The 19430-nt window shown below is 45.0% G+C and overlaps 1 protein-coding gene across 4 annotated transcripts; it reads left to right on the forward strand.

Moving 5' to 3' along the window:
- The first annotated feature begins 170 nt into the window (after positions 1-170).
- Positions 171-19334, forward strand: acin1b (apoptotic chromatin condensation inducer 1b). 4 transcript variants are annotated; one of them, XM_034556603.1, is made up of 18 exons: positions 171-371; positions 1796-1861; positions 2177-2288; positions 2597-2670; positions 2973-3551; positions 3642-4523; positions 4640-4713; positions 8549-8669; positions 12986-13031; positions 13758-13900; positions 14393-14539; positions 14707-14878; positions 15044-15189; positions 16143-16250; positions 16481-16588; positions 16759-17104; positions 17588-17691; positions 17787-19334. In XM_034556603.1, exons 1-18 carry the CDS (start codon positions 237-239, stop codon positions 18102-18104), a joined length of 3681 nt encoding a protein of 1226 aa, XP_034412494.1. In that variant the 5' UTR covers positions 171-236; the 3' UTR covers positions 18105-19334. The 4 variants fall into 4 exon arrangements, with proteins under 4 accessions (XP_034412494.1, XP_034412491.1, XP_034412493.1 ...); XM_034556600.1 differs by having other exon boundaries at positions 2973-4523; XM_034556602.1 differs by having other exon boundaries at positions 2973-4523; positions 4643-4713.
- The last annotated feature ends 96 nt before the right edge of the window (positions 19335-19430 follow it).

A 19430-nucleotide genomic window follows, 5' to 3' on the forward strand; every position in this document is an offset into this window, starting at 1 on the left:
TACTTTAATATACCGTACTTTCCCGTAAACTAGTCAAATTCCGAATAAAAACACTTTAAATTAGAGAAATTCGCCTTTTAAAAAGTAAAAAAAAAAAAAAAAACACGTCGCCAATATTGTCTCACTGTTCTGTCACTCGGGAGAAAACCGAGTCTTTCCGGAAACTGCCGAGCTGTGACGCTGAGCAGCAGCCGTAGCGACGCTAGTTGGGAGTTTAGACAAGCGGAGGGAGGAAAATGGCGGACGAAGATATTACGCTTGATGGGAAACCTCTACAATCGCTGCGAGTGGCGGATTTGAAAGCCGCCCTGGAGCAAAGAAACCTCCCGAAGAGCGGGCAGAAAAACACACTCCTGAAGCGGCTGAAAGGGGTGAGTTTTCGCCCGTGTTCCGGGCCGCCTGTCGAGTCTGGCTAAGTTCGGCAGGAGGCGAGAGACGGTGGGGGTTAACGTTAGAGGCCGTTAGCGGTGTGTGTGGGCTCGGAAGCGGGAATACATAAATCGCCTGGCACGCGTTATTACGCGTCCGCGACAGTTTCTGCTCTCGGTCACGCGTACCCGGCGGGTACGGCGAAGCACGCCCGCCGACCGAGTTCGTGATTAACGGCCAAGTACACTTCGTGCACCGTGTTGCACACAGTTTGAACTGTGCACCTGTCAAGTCGAGGCCTAAGCCGAGTGCACACGGTGTACAGTACGCGGCCGTGCCCGCGCTTCGGTTTGTGAGTGTATCGGCTGGGGGGGGGGTTACGGGGGCGCGCGCCCCGCCATGTAAACACCATTTTACGAGCTTCACGCGCGAGTAGTTGAGTCAATTTGTTAAGTTATTTTTCTATCGCCGCCGTTGTTGTTCTGCTCGAGCCCCGTAAAAACCCGTATGTTTCAGGGCCAGAGCTGGGATTTCATAAATACTGTGGTCACGAGTCTCAAAAGTCTCCCCCTCCCCCAGAAAGATGTTGAAAAATAAAGTCAAAACCCTTTTTTAATGTTTTATTTTATTAATTAACTGTTCTCTCATCATGTTTTGAGCCGTAAATGCTGTTTCAGGAATATGGTTCTGGTGAGAAAACAAATACTACAATATTATAATTTGCCATATTGTTTTTTTTAAATATACTAGAATTATTATAGCCAACATGGGGGAGAGAAAGGGGAACTGTCATGTTGTAATTGGTTTGGAAATGCATCTTCTCTGCATTTCTTACAGCAAAAACACATCGTATTTACTGATTATATTTAGTTTACCATAAAGCTGTGGGGACACCATAGGGTAGTAGTTACGCGTTGTTACTGTGTTGGTTCATTTTTGGTCACTTCTATATTTTAGCGTACATTACTGATGGTCTCATTCTTATTAATAATGATGAAAAAATGTAATTGTATCCGTGTTTTATATGAAGTGTCCCATTACGAATAAAACTGTTGTCAGCGCCATTGCAAAACCAACTCAAGCTTTTCACAACGATGAGAAAAAGTTGAGAAATATTTCTATAAAGTTTAATCCTTTTGCCTTTTGTGGGCCTATTTAGTATTAATATAAACGTTTTTAATTTAAACAAAATGTTTTCATGCAATATCAAGGATTATTGTTTAAATGTGACATATTTTAAATACCAGCTCAACAAAACTTGCTCTCAAATCATTTTTCTCAAACTAAGATTTGCTTTACAATAGAATGAAATGTAAAAAAGCTGATTTAGGGTTGTAGCAGCTGGCTTGCATTTATTTTTTATATTTTGTATTACTTAAAATGCAGTATTTCACATTGAAATAATACCCCTTCTTAATCCTTGCAGGCACTGATGCTGGAAAATCTTCAGAAGTCATCCTCCTCTCACAGTGGGCTGCAGCCCAACTCACAGGTGAGAATAGATTTGAATATTTAATTTTAATATGTGTGGGCATTTTAAGCTCTGTAAAAAAAAAAAAACGTTATTGTATTGATGTATTTTATTTGCAGTAGAGCCGACCTATAGAATATTCCCATCAAAGACAAACAGTTCTTAATAAATACTGAAGGTTTAAATTTGTATTTGTTTTTACGAGCAATACTTTTGTTTTGACTTCAGAAATGCGTTCACACTTTCATGCACAACGTCACTGCTCTTTGGTTCTCTGAATTTTGCATTGCAAAGGTTTTAATAAAGTGCCTTTTTATGTACGTTATTGTGTTGTAGATCGGTGAGGAGATGAGCCAGAATAGCTTCATAAAACAGTACCTGGCCAAGCAGCAGGAGCTCCTTCGCCAGAGACTGGAGAGAGAGGCCCAACAAGAGGAGGAGGCAGACGGTAATACATAAACACACACAATCACAAATCAGACAATAAACCTGGTCTCTGCCACGTGAACTATGGTCCTTAGCTTAAAGACACTGCACAATCTTTGCGTCTTTCTGCACGACACACACTTTCTCTTTCAGCATCTGCACTAACTCAGTTTTAAGTATGTTTCTATGAACATGCAAAATACACAACACAAAGCTCCCATTATGGATTATTAACCTGATTCATTCAGAGGTTGTCCTTGGTGGATGTGTGGCATTAATCCTCACATTGTTTCTGACGTCCAACCCCTTCTTTGTGTCCCTTCCTGACAGAAAGCCCAGCAGTGGTGGAGGAGGATGAAGACCACTCTGAGGACAATGACTGCTCTTCCTATGTTTCTGACAAGGTCAGTAACCTCCACACACTGAAGAGTCAATGAGGAAAACTAAGGAGACACTAAGATGCTTCAGAACGATGAGATGATGTTGTGAAAATCTTATTTTTCAGTCCCTACAATATTCTATTTGTGACGCAAAATCCAAGCTGGTGCTTTTTACGTGACTCAAAATGTTTCCAACACTTCTGTGTTTGAATTGTGTTGCTATGGTCATCCTAAACCTGGAAATTAATTGTACTTTCTTGTGAATGTCTAAAAACATGTGAATTAATCTAGTCTTCTCTCAGACTGACTCCATTATGTTTGCCCAGAAGCATCACACCATACCCCCCTCAATGACCAGAGCAGAGGAGAAAGGAGGAGGAGATTCAGTGATGGGTCATGTGATGATGGCATGCGGCCCTGAAGTTGGCCCTGGTCCTATCCTCCACCCCCAGGAGTCCGTTGAGGCTCCAGGAGTAAGGATGCAACGAGCCACCTTTCATCAAGGACATAAGGAGCCACCAGCTCCATCTCCTCCCCGCGCTGTAGCCTCGCTGTCAGTGCGCGTCCTGGGCCAGCCGGACCGCCAGGGGCTGCCCCCCGCCGTACCCCGAGCCCAGGAGAAGGAGGGCACCGCACCGAGTGAACCCGGATCTGCTCATCCTGTGCTCCACCTTAGCCGATCTGCCGGGGTCTCGACGGGAGGTCAGGTCCACGAGGACAGTGATGACGATGACGACGGTGATGACGAGAGCGAGGATGACGAGGATTGGGGGCCTGGACCTGGTGGTGCACGAAAGGGCAATCGAGTACCTCCTCAGCCGCAGCAGATGCCTCCAAGCGCCCCATCAACAGTTGCGAGATCCAAACGCAAGCTTCAGCCTCCGCAGCACATCCCACCTCCACAGGTACACCACACACCAATGCAACTGCGCCACCCCACTCCTCCTCCCTCTCCACCTCCTGACTTGTTTCCCCTACCTGACACTCCCAAACAGAGCCCACCAGACACAGACGACCAGGAGGGAGAAGGCCCCGAGGCTTCATGTGGTCCAAGGGTGCCGCCCTTCCCACCTTCCACCATGCAGAGGCAAGACTCTGACTCTAGCTCTCGTTCCAGCAGTCCTGAGCCTCCTATAAAGCGCAGGCCAGGGCCCCTTTCTCTGCTGGTACACAAGATGGAGTCAGAGGGGGCTTTCCGTGCAGCAGAGACCTCCTCTGCTGTGGATATGTCTGGAGAGGCCGCACACTCCACTGCTGGAGCCGCCAGTTCCAGTGAATCTTCACTGCAAAGATTGGAGAGAAAGAGGCTCCTACAGAACAGGGAAGTGGAGGAAGAAAGGCGACTGAATGAGGAGAAAGAGAAAGAACAACACCAGAAGCAAGAGAGAGAAAGAAAGAAGATCCAAGAACAAGAGCGAGAGAAGAAACGCTTGGAAGAAGAGAAGGAAAAGGAGAGGAAACAGCTGGCGGAGGAGGAGGAGGAGAAACAGCGCCAGAAAGAGGAGCGAGAAAAAGAGAGAAACCGCCAGCAGGAGGAAAAAGAGAGAAAACACCAGCAGGAGGAAAAAGAGAGAAAACGCCAGGAAGAAGAAAAAGAGAAAAAACGCCAGCAAGAAGAAAAAGAGAGAAAACGCCAACAAGAAGAAAAAGAAAAAGTAAGAAAACACCAGGATGAGGAGAAGAAAAGAGAGGAGAAGCTGCAAAAGGAGAAGGAGAAGAGACAGGAGACGGCCAACAAAGGAAGGGTGGCTGTGACTGAGGTCCAAGACTCAGGTTCCTCATCAGATTCTGACTCCAAATCAGACTCCTCTTCACGTTCATCACGATCCTCCTCTTCCTCCTCCGGTGATAAAATCATCCCTGTCAGAAAGCTGAAGGTCAGTGGTCAAACAGATGTGGGTGTCTGTCATTCACTACAGCATTGAAGGAGATGTTTGAACTGTTGCGTGCTCTGCTATTTCTTTTTGAATCATTTTAAAACATTATTCCACAGAAGGCAGAGCATGATGCAGAGGACGAGAAAAACCTGAACCCGAAAGGGGCAGAGAAGCCATGCCTTTCAAAAAGGTCAGTAACCATTATTAAAATACAGTTTACAGTTCTCATTAATCACTGGAATTAGGTATTCAGATCATATGTGGCGTTACACCAACAAAAATTAACCATCTTTTTTTAATGTGCATTCTAGATGCAACAACATCACAGCGCAATTGATTTATTAAGTGGCTTCATGTTATATTTATCAACAATGATGTGTGTGTTTTCTTTAAGAAATGTAGCTATTCTCTTGATTCTTTCTGGATATCTCCACTGGCTAGATGTGACTTATGAAGCTTATACATTAAATGCGGTGGTAAAATCACAAAAGGAGCACTTTTGTCAAAACGTGAACTTAAACACATTATTTGGATTTCCAGGATGACAATTACATTTTCTAGCTATGTGTTCATGCTTAAATTAACTCTCGGAGGAAAAAGAAAAGCTATTTTTATTTTAAATAAAGTAATTTAAATTAAATGAGCACAGGTTTTTTTTTGCTTTGTTCTATCTTTTTATTGTATTTGTATTACTACATGTATGCAGTATTTAGTACATAAAGAGTCTGCGCCGAAGTTTAGGGGATGCAGATTATGTTTCGTGAGCTCTATTAAGTAATTTACCATCGCTTATAATTTGTCAGCAGATGAAAGGCATTATTATATAATGCTGTTCCGGTTTAAAACACAGTACGCCTCCCAGATCTCCTAAACATAAATCGGTTGTGTAGCAGTGTGTGTATTTCTCATCAGGCGTTCACTGCGGCAGCCCCACGAGCAGCGTGCTGCTGCTTTTCTCTTGAGAAAAGAGGGTCCTTTTTTTTCCTCCCCTTCGCCTCATTGCATTGTCCCGGTTTGTCTTTTTTCGTGTATTTTCCACGCGTGGCTTGCAGTAGAGCTCGTGTTTCCATGCAGCGCAGTCACTTCGCTTAAATAATAGTTCTGTTTGATTGTATCTCGCAATGCGACACGGTTTGAGCGGCTTTGCATAGCTTTTATTTTGGAAATCTTTGACCGGAAGATATATATTTTTTTACCCTCCCTAGTAGACTTGACACTGGTCTCGCTAGCCAACATGGCCGACATGCATGCATTGCATCCCTGATACCGACGCAGTGCACGGCGAATCAGCAGTAGAAACAACCGATACCGGATTTTTTCTTTATTTCGCGTCCCCGATTTCAACCGACGGCTCACCGGAATAATCGTTGGCGGCGGAGCGTCGTATTTTATCCCCCGGGGGTCCCTCTCGAGGCCGGTTATAATGCTGTCCGAAGGCAACAAAAACGGGTAAGAGCGAGCTAGAGGGCGACTCAAGGCTTTAGTTTGCCGGTTGTACTGAAACATCAGAAATCAACGTGTACGCGTCGGCCGGTTTCCCCCGGTCGTGTCTTTACCGGGAGACCGGCTGCACATTGCGATGCTGAAGAGCCAACAGCTCCTTCCTGCCTGTTACCAAAAAAAAGCATGTCATCAGTTCACATTGGCCTGGTTTATGAGCGTGTTCGCCCATGTGAGGAGGACCGGGGGTGGGACCGTGGGTGAGGGTCTTTTGTTGAGTGAAGGAGCAGAGAAGATTTTTTTTCGGGGGGGGGGGGGTCTCCCTTCTCTGATCTGTGCCTAAAATAGCTTCACATTGGAGGAGCACAATGGTTAATAAATAATGGGCTCTTATTTCATGGTGTGCTAAGGAGAATCATGCGGACTGTGATTTCTCCCCTACTCTTGTTATTCCTCTTGACCTCAACATTTTTATTTTGTTGTAATGCCAGGTAGACGAGAGATTAAGAGGAAATGCATTTTCTTATTTAATAATGACATCCTCGTTTTATTGTCCACATTAAGGCTAATTTATGGCTACGCTAGTACGTGCAGCTTGTTGTCTACGCCGCAGAAGATTATTTCTTTTATTTCAGGGTTTGTGTGGCTGTAGCTGTTAATGATCTCACTGTTGTCAAGGGAGATCATTAAAGCAGACATCTGTTAGCTGTACAGTCGGTGTGAATGAACCCTTATGGTGTGATATAATTCTCCCAGCTGGCAGCAGCACTCTCACTCTCATCCCCCTGAGAGCTCACTATATGTCCCATATGATCGGTGACAATGCGATGGTCCTATTTATGAGCCCAGTTTGTTGCGCTACCATAAATGAGATGTTGTGCCAACCGCACTTATAGTCACTTCTTTTTAAAGCAGTTCAAATAGAGTCGATGCATTTATTTCGTGATACTGTTCCCCCAGATTCAAGCTTTACGTCAATGTGGTTCCTCCGTCTCGCACGGTCATATGAATGCAAAGCAGTATGACTTGCGGGGCTTTATTGGTGTTATTTGAAAGGGAAAAAAGACTGTTAATTCACTCATTCTTTATTTTGGTGTCATTACATCACCTCAGCTTGGTCTTTCCTGATCCTGGGGGGATTGTATTTCTAGTAGACATCTGTCTCTCTTTATATGCTGCCCAGGTGCGTCTCTGGCCTTACCCAAGAGTCACACACACATAGACATTGACATCCACACCTAGGGCAAATGAGGAGAGCCATTGTGGCACGGAGGAGGGGGAACTGCTGTCGTCCTGCCTGCACTTCTCATTGACTAATATCCAGAGGGGGCCGAACACTCTGGGTAGATTTCACCGGTCCATTGACCGACATTACAGACCCTCCTCTCAAACAGACTTTGTCAGTGGCCATGCTGCATGTTAAGGAGAAAGAGAAAAGCTGAGATTTGTTTTTTGGAGTCTTTTTACAGTTATCGTGCAGGTCTGGTTTTTTATTATGATTTAAATCCAAAGGAAACTGAATCACCTGCTTATAGAAGGGAACTGCGATTATTCTGAGGGTCAAATTGAGTGCTAGACCGCCTTCATCTTGGAGGTCACCCGACTAGTGTCTGTAACGATTGGTGGATTAATCAGTTGGAGGCTCCGGGAAATTGTGATCTGAGGTTTTGCACACCAAACTCTGGAATCTCTGGAATAACCAATGAAAAGATTTAAGTAGAAACATGCTGCAAAGATTGGCATTGGGACCTGCAAATTCACTATCAAACATTTATAAGTTTAGTATTTTCTTTTTAATAATGTATTATTTACTTCCGTATCCTGTGAAACATTCACTATGAAAAGCATCCTGTAACTGATGGCGGGCAGGATGCTGTAAAATGTGATTATCCCACCTACAGGGTGCTGCCTCGGCGGTAGTGGAGGTTGAGGGTAGCTAAAAATATAATGATGGCATCTGCTTGGTTTTGCTCTCTTAGATAACAGCGATAAAATCAAACGACGTGTCGAAGCTTTTGGCTCGTGTGAGGGGTCTGACTCATAGTAACTCTTCAAAGTGGTTCTTTTATTGGCTAAGTTATATTATTATTATTATTATTATTTTTCAACAATGATCCAGCATGGATCAGATGAAGACACCATACACAGGGAGTCAGCTGTCTTGGACTATGAGTTTTGTTTGAGGAGTGTTTGTGACCCTGGGTGTCGGTTAGCTGGTGAGTTATTCATAGCAGGAATGACCCAGATCACTGGCCCCCAGCACCCTTCCTCTGACACATCCCGGTGTTTTCCCCTGTCTTGTCCTACGCATCATTTTGGGCAAACATTGGGCTCTAGGGGAGAGCTGCAATGTCCTAAAGCTCCAGGTGATGTCATCAAATTGCCTGTTTGGTCTGGCCAACACTCCAAAACCCCAACATATTCAATGCATTTCATAATGCACAAAAATACCGTAGAGCTTTCAACCTCTCCGGGTAACAAATATCACTATTACAAAATGTTTAGCCCGGACTAACTTGAAATCCGCAAAACCGTCCTGAAAATCTGAAACTAGTGCCCACCACAAACGTCTCTTCCTTCTGCAGGGAGGTGTCGGAGCCCAGCGCAGCAGCAGTGACGGAGGCCGAACCAGACTCTGAGAGCTCCAGTGCCCAGCAGCCGCCTGCCGGGGCTGAGCCTGAAAACAGCGAGGGTCGCCTGGAGGAGGTAAGGTCACTGAGGGTGCCTGGATCTTTGCTCTGTCTCCTACTAACCTGCATCCTCATTCATATTAAAGCATGCGTAGTGGACAGCACAAGTTAGGAGGGTAACTTAAACCAACACAACCCCAAGGTTTTTTTTTTTTTTTTTAAACGGTTCCTTTGTCTGTGTCCTGTTTTGGATTTTATCCACTCGATTCTGGCTCTGCACACAGTTTCTGTATCCTTTGTAAATGCTCATCACATTATTGAATTGGCGGGGAACAAACGAGGGTTGAGTTGGGTCCTCGGGGGTAAATGGAAATGAACTAATCCACTTCCATTAACGCAACTAATATTTCAGAATTTAGATGACCTCTCACACTCTTGCCTTGTCTGTCTGCTACCTGCAGAGGGATGTTAAATGTTGATGATGCTCGGGTGCAAGTAGTGCTGGCAATAGTATGTTAAGTTAGAAAATCATGCTGCAGAACGTGCATGCTTCCCACAGTCTGTGTGTGTGTGTGTGTTTAGGAGAGGGGAGGAGGAAGTGAGACACAAAACATTAAACTTGAGCACCCTGACACATCAAGCTGATTATCAAACTATTATGGGATAATTAGAAAGACAGATGTTATTTCCTCTAATGTACTACAGCCGCCAGCGTCGCCTACTGTGCGTTGCTGTGTGCCTTGTTCAGTGCTTTTTAGACACATTTTTACAACCTAAATATACCACAGAGAATCATTGTTAGAGCTCATTGTGTAGCTACTCTAATAGTTATAGCCTCAAGCCTTCACCACTTATTGCAGTGACACCAGATACACACAAACATAAATTACATTAGTGGTTGAGTACTTAGTTTAGATTTAGTGGGGCGCTGCTATCCAAACACGTTATTACAAAGCATGTGTCTTCCTTTTTAACCGTTTGTGGGTTTTCTTCCACTTACCTGCATTTGCATGAATAATGGACCCTGACAGTGTGTTGAGATGCATCAGGTCTCTTTTCTGCTGTTTCTTTCACCAAGTTTCCTTTCTTTCTGCTCTCACTTGCTCCTTCCTCTGTCTCTCTCTCTCTTTTTTTATTCACTCTCTTTCACTGCCTCTCTTCCCCTCTTTGTCCCCTTACTTTCCATCTTTTGCCTCTGTATCCCATCATGAAAGCTTCTCTCACTATATATATTTATGGTGTGATTGCTGTTTAAAACCCCATTGATTGCTTTGTTATGAAGGTGCCCATGCCTCTTCCATTGCCCCTAATGGTACCTGCTGCGTACTACTACCACCACCACCACCACCACCACCAACACCTCCTCCACTCCTCCTACTCCTACAACTCCTGTCCCGCTATGCCCAAGTGCGTCGCTGTTACCTGAATTAGGCCCAGAGTCTGCAACCCCATGCCACTGAGTAAAGCCTGAGTCTGCAAGGCGTCCCCTGTAGCCCTCCATTGACGTGCTGAGCCAGCAGGAACTGGAGCTCGTGTCAGACCACCACCGAACAGTGCAGTGGCAGCCATGGTAACTGCAGCAGCACACAGTTGCCATGGTAACCCATCCTCAGGGGTTCGGAAGCCCGCTCGCCGATCTGAACCCAACTGGACTTTTACTGCACTGTGTGGTGACGATGAACGATGGCGTAAAGGGTGGGGAGGGAGTCCCAACGCTCTGTATTGCCTGTCCCCACCTTTTTTACCGTCTGCCATTTTGAGGATACGCACGTCTTCAAAGTGTTGCCCTCCCATCATCCGTGCCTCGGTCCTCCAAAATACAGACGCAGCTCAAGAGAAAAGACAAAACACTTCAGATCTCCTGTTTTGTTTTCACCTCTTGCGCTAATCCAACACCGCCCCCTGCTTGCGGGGTGGAAGAATGACTTTTGGACTGAGAATCCCTGCAATAACCCTGACAGTGATCAGGACATGAGCGTTTATACAACCACCGTTTGGGGATTTAAGTTTGAAAACGCACTCGAACAAAGCAACTAAAATAATCTGCTTGGAAGTAATGATTATGGGACTTTTTTTCTTATGGAAATCTTTATGGATAAGACCTGCCTGTGACATGGTGATATGGACTTGTGCTCACACTTTTGATTGGTTCAGCTTGGCTCAAGGCTAACAATCATTCACCGCGTTGAAACGCTGGCCATGTCGATTCTGTCATCGTGCTCGACGTTGCTATTCACAAAAGAACTGTTCCCCTGAACTCTGCACCAGTTCCACTGAAACGGAGACTTTCACAGGACGTGGCGCCACGGACAAGTAATCTGACACGCGTTATGCATCACAAATCTTTATGGTCCAGAGAGACATTGATCATCCACACAGAGCTGGATATACTCAACAGATCATCCCCTGCCTTCCTCTGCAGCCACACTGTCAGTTAGCGCATGTGTGTCTCAGTGGATGTTTCCTTCCTCCGCTGTGGACGGATGGACGACGGCTGTTATATTTATTTCTCCATCCATCTCTTCGCTGCGCCCACAACTCGTCCCCTGCAGCTCATGCGAGTGCAGAGACATTCATGCCGGCAAAGATACTCAAGATGATGTCCACCAACCCTCTCATTTCCCCTGGATTGTAATCTAACAAAGATACTTTCTTCTGGATTACTTTTGTCCACTTTTTTTTTTATCATCAAGAAGAGACCTGTGCTGTCAAACCTGAACTGTGAAGCAAACCTTCTGTCTCTGGAAACCTCACGAACTGCTTAAAAACAACCCCCAACTCTCACAAAGGCCCTCCGGACATTAATTGGAGAATATGGACAACTATGACATTTTAAAGACGATAAATTCAAGCATCACAAAATGGATTTTTAAATTTTATTTTGTACTTGCCAGATGTACCTCACAGATCATGGACTCTAACAAAGTATACGTCAACCCCTGCCGCCCCCCTCCCCCGCCCCCCGTCAGAATCCATCACAAGGCAATTTGAAGCCCTTGGCTCCCCAAAAGACTGAAACTTGACTCTTTGATCAATCAAGAAAAATCCTCTCGGCCCCATTCAAGAACAAAAAAGTCCAATCCAGTGGCTGGTGCCTAATCTGCATACTCTAATCGAGCCCTGCCCTCACTCCTCTGCCTACTCTGATTGGATCCTTGTTGCCTAGATACAGTACACACTGTCGTGCGGTTGGGCGATAGTCGAGCCAGTAAGGAATCAGGTGTCAAATGGTACCAGGAAATGACTTGTGATTATTCCTCTATTTAAATTGTATACAATTTTTAAAGGATTAACTGAAAAAATACATATTTTATATCTTTTTAAAAAGAGAGATTCATATTTTTCCTCGTAATTATATGCAAAAAATAATGTAGCCGTCACATGTACTGCAGTTTACATTTGATATTTCGACACCACGAGGAAAGTGCTTGTTTTGACAGACACTGCTAGTTTACAGTGATGTTAAATCTTCACGGTGAATTTAAACTGCAGTACCGAAAGTCCTGCTGAAAGGTCTTTTGAGTCTTCGACACTTGGTTCTCCACCTCTGCTCCACAGAACTCTTCATCACATTCACAAAGGTGGAGCAATCGCCTGAAACATCATTTTGCAACCTCACAATTAATGAATATTGGTCTCATAATGTTCAATGTACGTTTTGCTTTATTGGAAGAGTTGACTGATGTGAACAAGTGATTTTATTAGGTTCGCAAAATCCTTTTCTACTTCAACTCATGAATAACATTTAACGCAGCGCTTTGCACAACTCTTTGGTCCAATTTTAGTTGTGGAAGGACCAGCGAATGCTCTAGTTAGTTATTATGGAACACAAATTATTACTGGGTTGGAAGGTAACAAAATCAGACGCATGTTTAAAATCTTAAGTACATTTTAAAGTAAAATAAATCCAGTGACAGGATCCACTCAAACACACTGACAGTCTGCCTTTCCTTTCTATTCAGTGTTATTATCTTGTATCACTGAGATATGACCCAGTTTGAGTTTTACATAAGACAACTTGTGTCTTAATGAACACTATGTGCACTTGCTTAGTCCTTAGAGTCTAACACACACACACACACACACACACACACACACACATACACACACACACACGGAGGGGGATCAGCGTAATGATTTATCCCAGTGTCTTTGAGCAGAGGTGGAAGGCGGAAATGTGTCTCGAGTCTCTGCATCGACCCAGAACTCTCTCCATAATGTGGTACAATTGGAGTCTCCAGGCATCTGTTTAACCCCCCGCCCCAAACCCTCCTCCACTTTTCCTGTTTCACCTCCTCTCTGTTGTTGCCTGTTTGCGTTTTGACTCTTGGTTCTCATCTCGCCCCGCACCCCTGGGGTTTCTGTATGTTCTCTCTCTGTCTCTCTTTCCAGAGCACCACTCCAAAGGCTTTTGCAGCTCGCAAGATATCCTTGACCAGTGAGTAGACCAACGACATCTTTTGTCCCGCATGAAGACTATTTAGACGCAAGAATGAAAAAGAAAATGTGTTACTCTATTCATTTTTTGGACTTAAAACAAGCAGAAAACAAAGATTTGGCTGCAGATGGAAAATGTGTTTGCACTCTTTGTGGACTGTAAAAACAAAAAATGGCACCAGTCTTCTCTTTTCTCACAAATACGCTGTGATGGCAGAGTTTGGGGAACAATGATTGAAAGGGATATTTAAACAAAAAGCTTTTACTTATTTGCTGGTTTTGGCCACATGTAAAAAGTCACCAAGCTACGGTCTTTCCTGCTATTTACATGCACAAGGATCCTGTCAGTGCTTGCTGTTAAATAGATTTTAAATTAATTCTGTACTGTACCCATAATAAGCTCAGCATGTAAGTAATGCACGGAGCCTTCCTCTTAAAATATCTACCAACAAAATGTTGAATATTATTTTAAATTTAGCAATATGGGGAAAAAGTTACTCAAAGTATTTATCACTGAGCTCCATTTATAAACTCTTAACAACTTTAATTAGTTGCTGCAACCGATGGCAAAACTATCTGGGTTAAAGTATAAAAGCAATTACTTCTTCTTTTGAGGCGACGAACCTGCAGAAACTTGTTACCGTCGTTCTCGAGCAAATCATCCATCTGGGAGTTAATTTTCTCTCCTCAGTGATGATGATCTACATGGTTTTTGTCGTCTCTCCAGGCAGCAAGACGTCTCCAGTTGCCACAGATGGAGGAGCAGTTGATGGCGACACAGGAACTGTAGCAGGGAGGAAGAGGCGGTGGGGCTCCAGCACAGCAGTCACTAAGAAACCCTCCATCAGCATCACCACTGACTCACTGAAGGTACTGGCACGCCATACAGACCGGGGCCAGGTGTCCGTGCTGTCGTGGGGAAATATGGGAAATGAAATGGATGATTTTTAGTTGTAGCAATATTTCTTGATTGGAGCTGACATTTTGGCCAATACTTATTATTTTCTCGCCCAAAAAAATCGGACCAAAGCTTCTGAAATGACAATGACTTTACTCTTTGGTTCTGAAAAGTGCTTCAAAGAGCCTTAAACCTTCATTTTCTCTACTAGCTAAGGGGGCGGGGGGACTCCTCTGGTAGCAAAAAGATGTCTCTAATTGTGTAGAAGTCTTTGAGAAAATCTTTTTGTATACAGTCTATGCGTAAAGACCATGTGATGAGTTTAAAAATATCACAAGTGAGCTGGGAAAGTTTAACCCTCGTAAAAGAAACAAGGGGGGAAACGAAGCCGCTATCTTTTATGAGATTTCGCTAAAACATTGAAATATTTCTCTTTCGTTCCATCGTCTGTCTCTGTCCTTCAGTCTTTGATCCCAGACATCAAAGTGAACCAGGAGGCCGTTATGGAGCTGCACCCAGAGGAGCTGCACATGTCCGGGGACGAGGAGATCCTGGACAGCAGCCGGGTCGACCAGGACAAAGGCCTCAAGATCAGACGCACCGTCACGCAGGTCAGGCGCACTGTGTCATCGCTGTCGTATGAAACCATTGTAGTGCCAAATACTGACTTGAATGTGCCACGTTCAATTATGTTTACTGTCTATTTTAAAGCCGTCCTTGAGAGATGCTTCTTTTTTTACCAAGTTGTTGGTTTTTAACCTCTTTTTTTCTTCCCCAGGTCGTCCCGGGCGACAGCCAGGAAAACGGACAGACGAATGAGGAGGAAGAGGTGGACAAACCGGAGAAAGAGAAACCACGCAGGACCTCCAGAGACAAGAGGAAGAACAGCGTTTCTGAGGAAGCCTCGGAAACGCAGACAACTGTCAAGATGGAAGGAGAGGCAAAGAAAGGTGGGTTTTTAATTGCTGCAGATTGTTGGCTACAAATGTTTTCGCTGACTTCCCTCTGGCAGTACTTCATCTTTCTCTCTGTATTTGATTAAAGACATTCCTGTTTTCTTTGTTGTTGTTTTTTACCCTTTCCACTCACTCTCCTCTCCGTCTTCTTTCCCTCAGTTACCCCCAGCGACAGTCTGGTGCGTCGCTCCATAAGTCAACAGAAATCCGGCGTGTCCGTCACCATCGACGACCCCGTCCGTGCAGCCAAGCAGCCCTCGCCGCCTCACGGCAAAGTCTCAAACATCATCCACGTGACCAATCTGGTGGGTTTGTGACTCACGTTAAGGCATATAGGAAGCACACTTACACTTTCCCCACAAACTAAAACTAGGTGGAGGGGAAAATGATTGTACAGACAAATCTGGCATTTCAAAGTCTACCCAACAGATTTTTCATGAATGAGGTATATTGTTTTGAAGCCAGTGGTAAACATCATCATTCCCATAATTAGAGCCAGGAACACTAACCAGGTATTATGGCTGTAGTCAAGTAGCACCTTACGTTTAGGGCTCACTACATGACTAAACAGACTATGACAAGACTAGACATTACACATTTAATGACTAGCATTCGCAGATTTCTTTTTACTTGCGTCATAAAAGCGAGACGTGTAAGTAATCTTTGTATCAAAGACTGCCAGATATCTATTGCCACCCAGCCTCAATGATCTCAGAACAGCATGTCTCTGCCTCCAGTAACGCAGAACGCAAACGGGACAAAAGGTTAATCGCTCTGCTGTGTGACCCTAACCCTCGTCACCATTTCGTTTCATCAGAAAACGACACCGATGGATTCAAAGTGTAGAAACAACTTCGCTCCCCGTTTTGTGTAAACCGACAATACTCCAGTTGTTGTTTGTAGAAGTGTCATGTAGTGTTGGACAAGTTTAAATTATAACCTGGCGTCACCGCTTCATGTTCAGATTTAGAGTTCTGTTTCCGATAGCAGTATCAGAAATCCCTCCGATGCGTCCTAAAGTGCTGGATCGAGTATCAGCGAATACTCGAGCCTATGCACCGATCCAATACCCGATGTGTACATCCGATCCCCATTTGTTCCCGGACGATGCCACATTGTGAACACGGGAGCGCGAGTTAACGTTAGCCGTTTAGCTCTTATTGTCTTGTATTTACCTTTTTTTTCTATAAACGGACCCACTCCAAATGAAAATGTCCGTTGACCTTGATTTGAGCCGTGCTCCTCGTGTCTCCCATAGGTGCGCCCCTTCACCCTGGGTCAGCTCAAAGAGCTGCTGAACAGGACCGGCAGCGTGGTGGAGGAGGGCTTCTGGATCGACAAGATCAAGTCTCACTGCTATGTCACAGTGAGTGTCCACACAGTTTTATATTGCATGCGATATTTGAGCTCGGGGGGAATCAACAGAAGTGTTTACGTGATTATTGTCTGTCCTCCTCCGACTGTCACCTCTCTGTTCTCATCCACTCTGCTCCAGCTGTTCCTGCAGTGTGTGTGTGTGTGTGTGTGTGTGTTGGCTGAGATGTGATTGCAGCTTAAAAGGACTATTTTCAGCCTGATGAATTTTTTCCTTCATAGTACGCTACAACAGAGGAGGCGGCCGCCACCAGAGCGGCCCTCCACGGGGTCAAATGGCCTCAGAGCAATCCCAAAGTCCTCAGCGTCGACTTCTGTGAGCAGGATGAGGTAAGTTTCTCTTTTTGTCACTGTTGCTAGACTGAGGTAAATAAAAGGATATTCATAATCAATCAGATTTTTCTTGCAGATTTATGGTTTATGGACCTTTTTTCTAAATGTATTTTTTCCGTTTACCCACTCAAACTTTACCATTCTGACTATATATTTTTTTCCTGCAGCTCGACATTCAAAAAGGCATCCTGAAGCCAGAAAGGGAGGAGATGGTAATCTCCCCGCCAACTGGCCCTCAGACCCGGCTGCCCCCTCTGATGCCTGAGCGAGACCGGGACCGGGAGCACGACCGCGAAAGAGACCGAGGCGTGGCGGGAGTGCGAGACCTGTGGGCGGAGCGACAGAGAGAGATGGAGCGCCGGGAACGGGCCCGCGGCGAGCGGGAATGGGACCGGGACAAGGTCCGTGAATTCGCAAGCCCCGGAGAGGAAGAACAGCGCTCTCGGTCCAGAGACCGAGAGCGCAGGAGGAGAGAGAGGGCCAAGAGCAAGGAGAGGAAGACGGAGAAGAAGGGTAAGACACTGATTTTAAAACGGAAGGGTCAAAACAAAGCTGGCGTAAATAAAAATATATAATAATCCTAAAGGGAAGTTCTGTTTTTTTCAGGTCATAGATAGTCATCAATGCTTTTACTTTACTTTTTTAAATATTTCGTTTCCCACTTTGTTAATTATTTAGACTTTTTTTTGCTGAATTATCTATAACTTGTTGGTTGGTTTATATTTGGTGTCCAAAGCTTTAAAAACTGTCCATCAAGCCAGAAAAGCTTGAATAAAACATAACTATCTCCTCTCGGTACCCAGCCAATCAAAACCATCCCTACACCTCAATCTACTAATTGTTATTAGTATCCACATGAAACGGGCTGCATTGATAAAGAGAGAAACACACTTGCATATACAGTACGCACCGTAGACACAGACGGCCATGCAGACCCATATTTGCAGCTCAAAGTTAAACTATAAAGCAAACTTCGCCCTTTTTTCCGTTTTCCAGGAACAGAGAAAGGAGATGAGCCTCCTGTGAAACTGCTCGACGACTTGTTCCTGAAGACCAAAGCGGCTCCGTGTATATACTGGCTCCCCCTCTCCGAGGAGCAGGTTAGTCACTCGCACACTTTCACAACCATTTAGAACACCTTTTTATTATTTTATAGTCTCGATGTCCTCCAACTGAACTGCTTTGTGTCCACCAGGCGGTGCAGAGGCTTTTGGACCGCACAGAGCGCCAAAAGGAGCGCGAACGAAGGCGCAAGGAGCAGCAAGAGGAGGACGAGAAGAAGCAGGAGGAGGAGCGGAAAGAGAGGCTGAAGGCCCGGGAGAAGGATGGCGGCGTGGCGCCGGCGGGCGCGGGGCCGGCCGTGCGAGTTGCCGACAGGGACCGAGAGAGGGAACGCGGCGGCCGGGATAGAGAGGGGGATAAGAAGAGGGACAACATCCACCGGCCCTCGGTAGGCACCGGCGGTGGGCGCCGCTCTCGTAGCCGTAGCAACCCCAGGGATAGACGTCGCTGAGGGCCGAGTGGCTGCAGGGAAAGCCGAAGACAGAGGAGGGAGTGAGGGACATGGCGTAGTTAGGGACGCTGCAAGGAAGTCTTGGGAGGGAGTGTTTCATCTGGGAGATCCGGGACTTGTGTCTGCGCCTCGCTACCTGCTTTAATTCGTCCACTCTTGACGCCAGCGTTGTCTTCCACACACTTCTGCCATTTAACCCCACTCGCCCACCTCGTCCGTGGCAATTTACACAGAAAATGCCGAGTACACATTCTGTTGACGGTAACACAACAGTTTATTTAGCTCCGATCCCCACGCTTGTGTTCCCTCTCCGTCTTCCAGAAGTCAGTCCTTTCCCTCTAGAGAGCGGCGGTCCTCCTCGTCTCCGTGTAGCGCCGTTAAAGAAAAGGAGCCGAGGGGCCGGTGGTTTTTCTGGCTCGCCTCAGCATTTTGTCCCACTGAGGTTTGGGAGCTCGCCTCTTTATTTTAGTTCTGCGGGTGCAGTTCCTTACTCCTCAGAGCCCTGTAATAAAACCAGTCCAAAATAGAACCCTGACCTTCAAATATTTTTTAGGATCTGTTTTAGTGTTCTGCTCTTCAGCACTGAGAATTATTCTTTCTTTTTTCTTTTTTTCACGTTCGTCTAGATTTGACCTCGTCAAAGTGAGGATTTTTGTTTTGTTGTTTTATGAATCATGTAAAAAAAAAAAAGAGAAAAAAAAAGAAATTCAGCCTTGGAGGTTTGTTGTGCGTTTACAGCAGGTGATGTTTGTGAGTAATAACCTTCATATCTCTCTCTCTCTTTCCCACAAAGATGCAACTCGTAGTCTCAACACTGTAACATAGAAAAGTGTGATGGAAAGAGACGTGATGTGTGTTGTGGTGACACACGCACATGCCCGAGTTGGTCTTTAGTGGATGTTTTTGGAGTCGAAAAGGAGAAGATGTAAGATTCTTGTCAAGTGGTTTATTCTGTAATAATTACAGGAAGCGGACCTTCCCTACACTGAAGTCTCAGTCTGAAACTCCCTCCTCTGATGATCCTCAATCATATATATATTTAAGAGGAGGTAGAAATAAAAAAACGTTAACCTTCTAATACAGTAATGGTTACAATTTTAATATTTTATGCTTTTAGTTCGAAACCGTTAGATATTGTTGCTTATTTTTTTTCCTCCCCTTCCTGCAAGTGCTGAATGTACTGAGAATTTAAAAAAAATTGAATAAATTTAAATTGGTTATCAGCTTCTCTGCCTGGGTGTTTTTGCTTCGTCATTTCAGAGGCGTCACGACCTGCTGCTGTGCACGTTAAACATGTATTTATGTAAGGTTTCTCCATACTGAGCT

Source organism: Cyclopterus lumpus, chromosome 18 (genome assembly GCF_009769545.1).
Source record: "Cyclopterus lumpus isolate fCycLum1 chromosome 18, fCycLum1.pri, whole genome shotgun sequence".
Taxonomy (NCBI): Eukaryota; Metazoa; Chordata; class Actinopteri; order Perciformes; family Cyclopteridae; genus Cyclopterus; species Cyclopterus lumpus.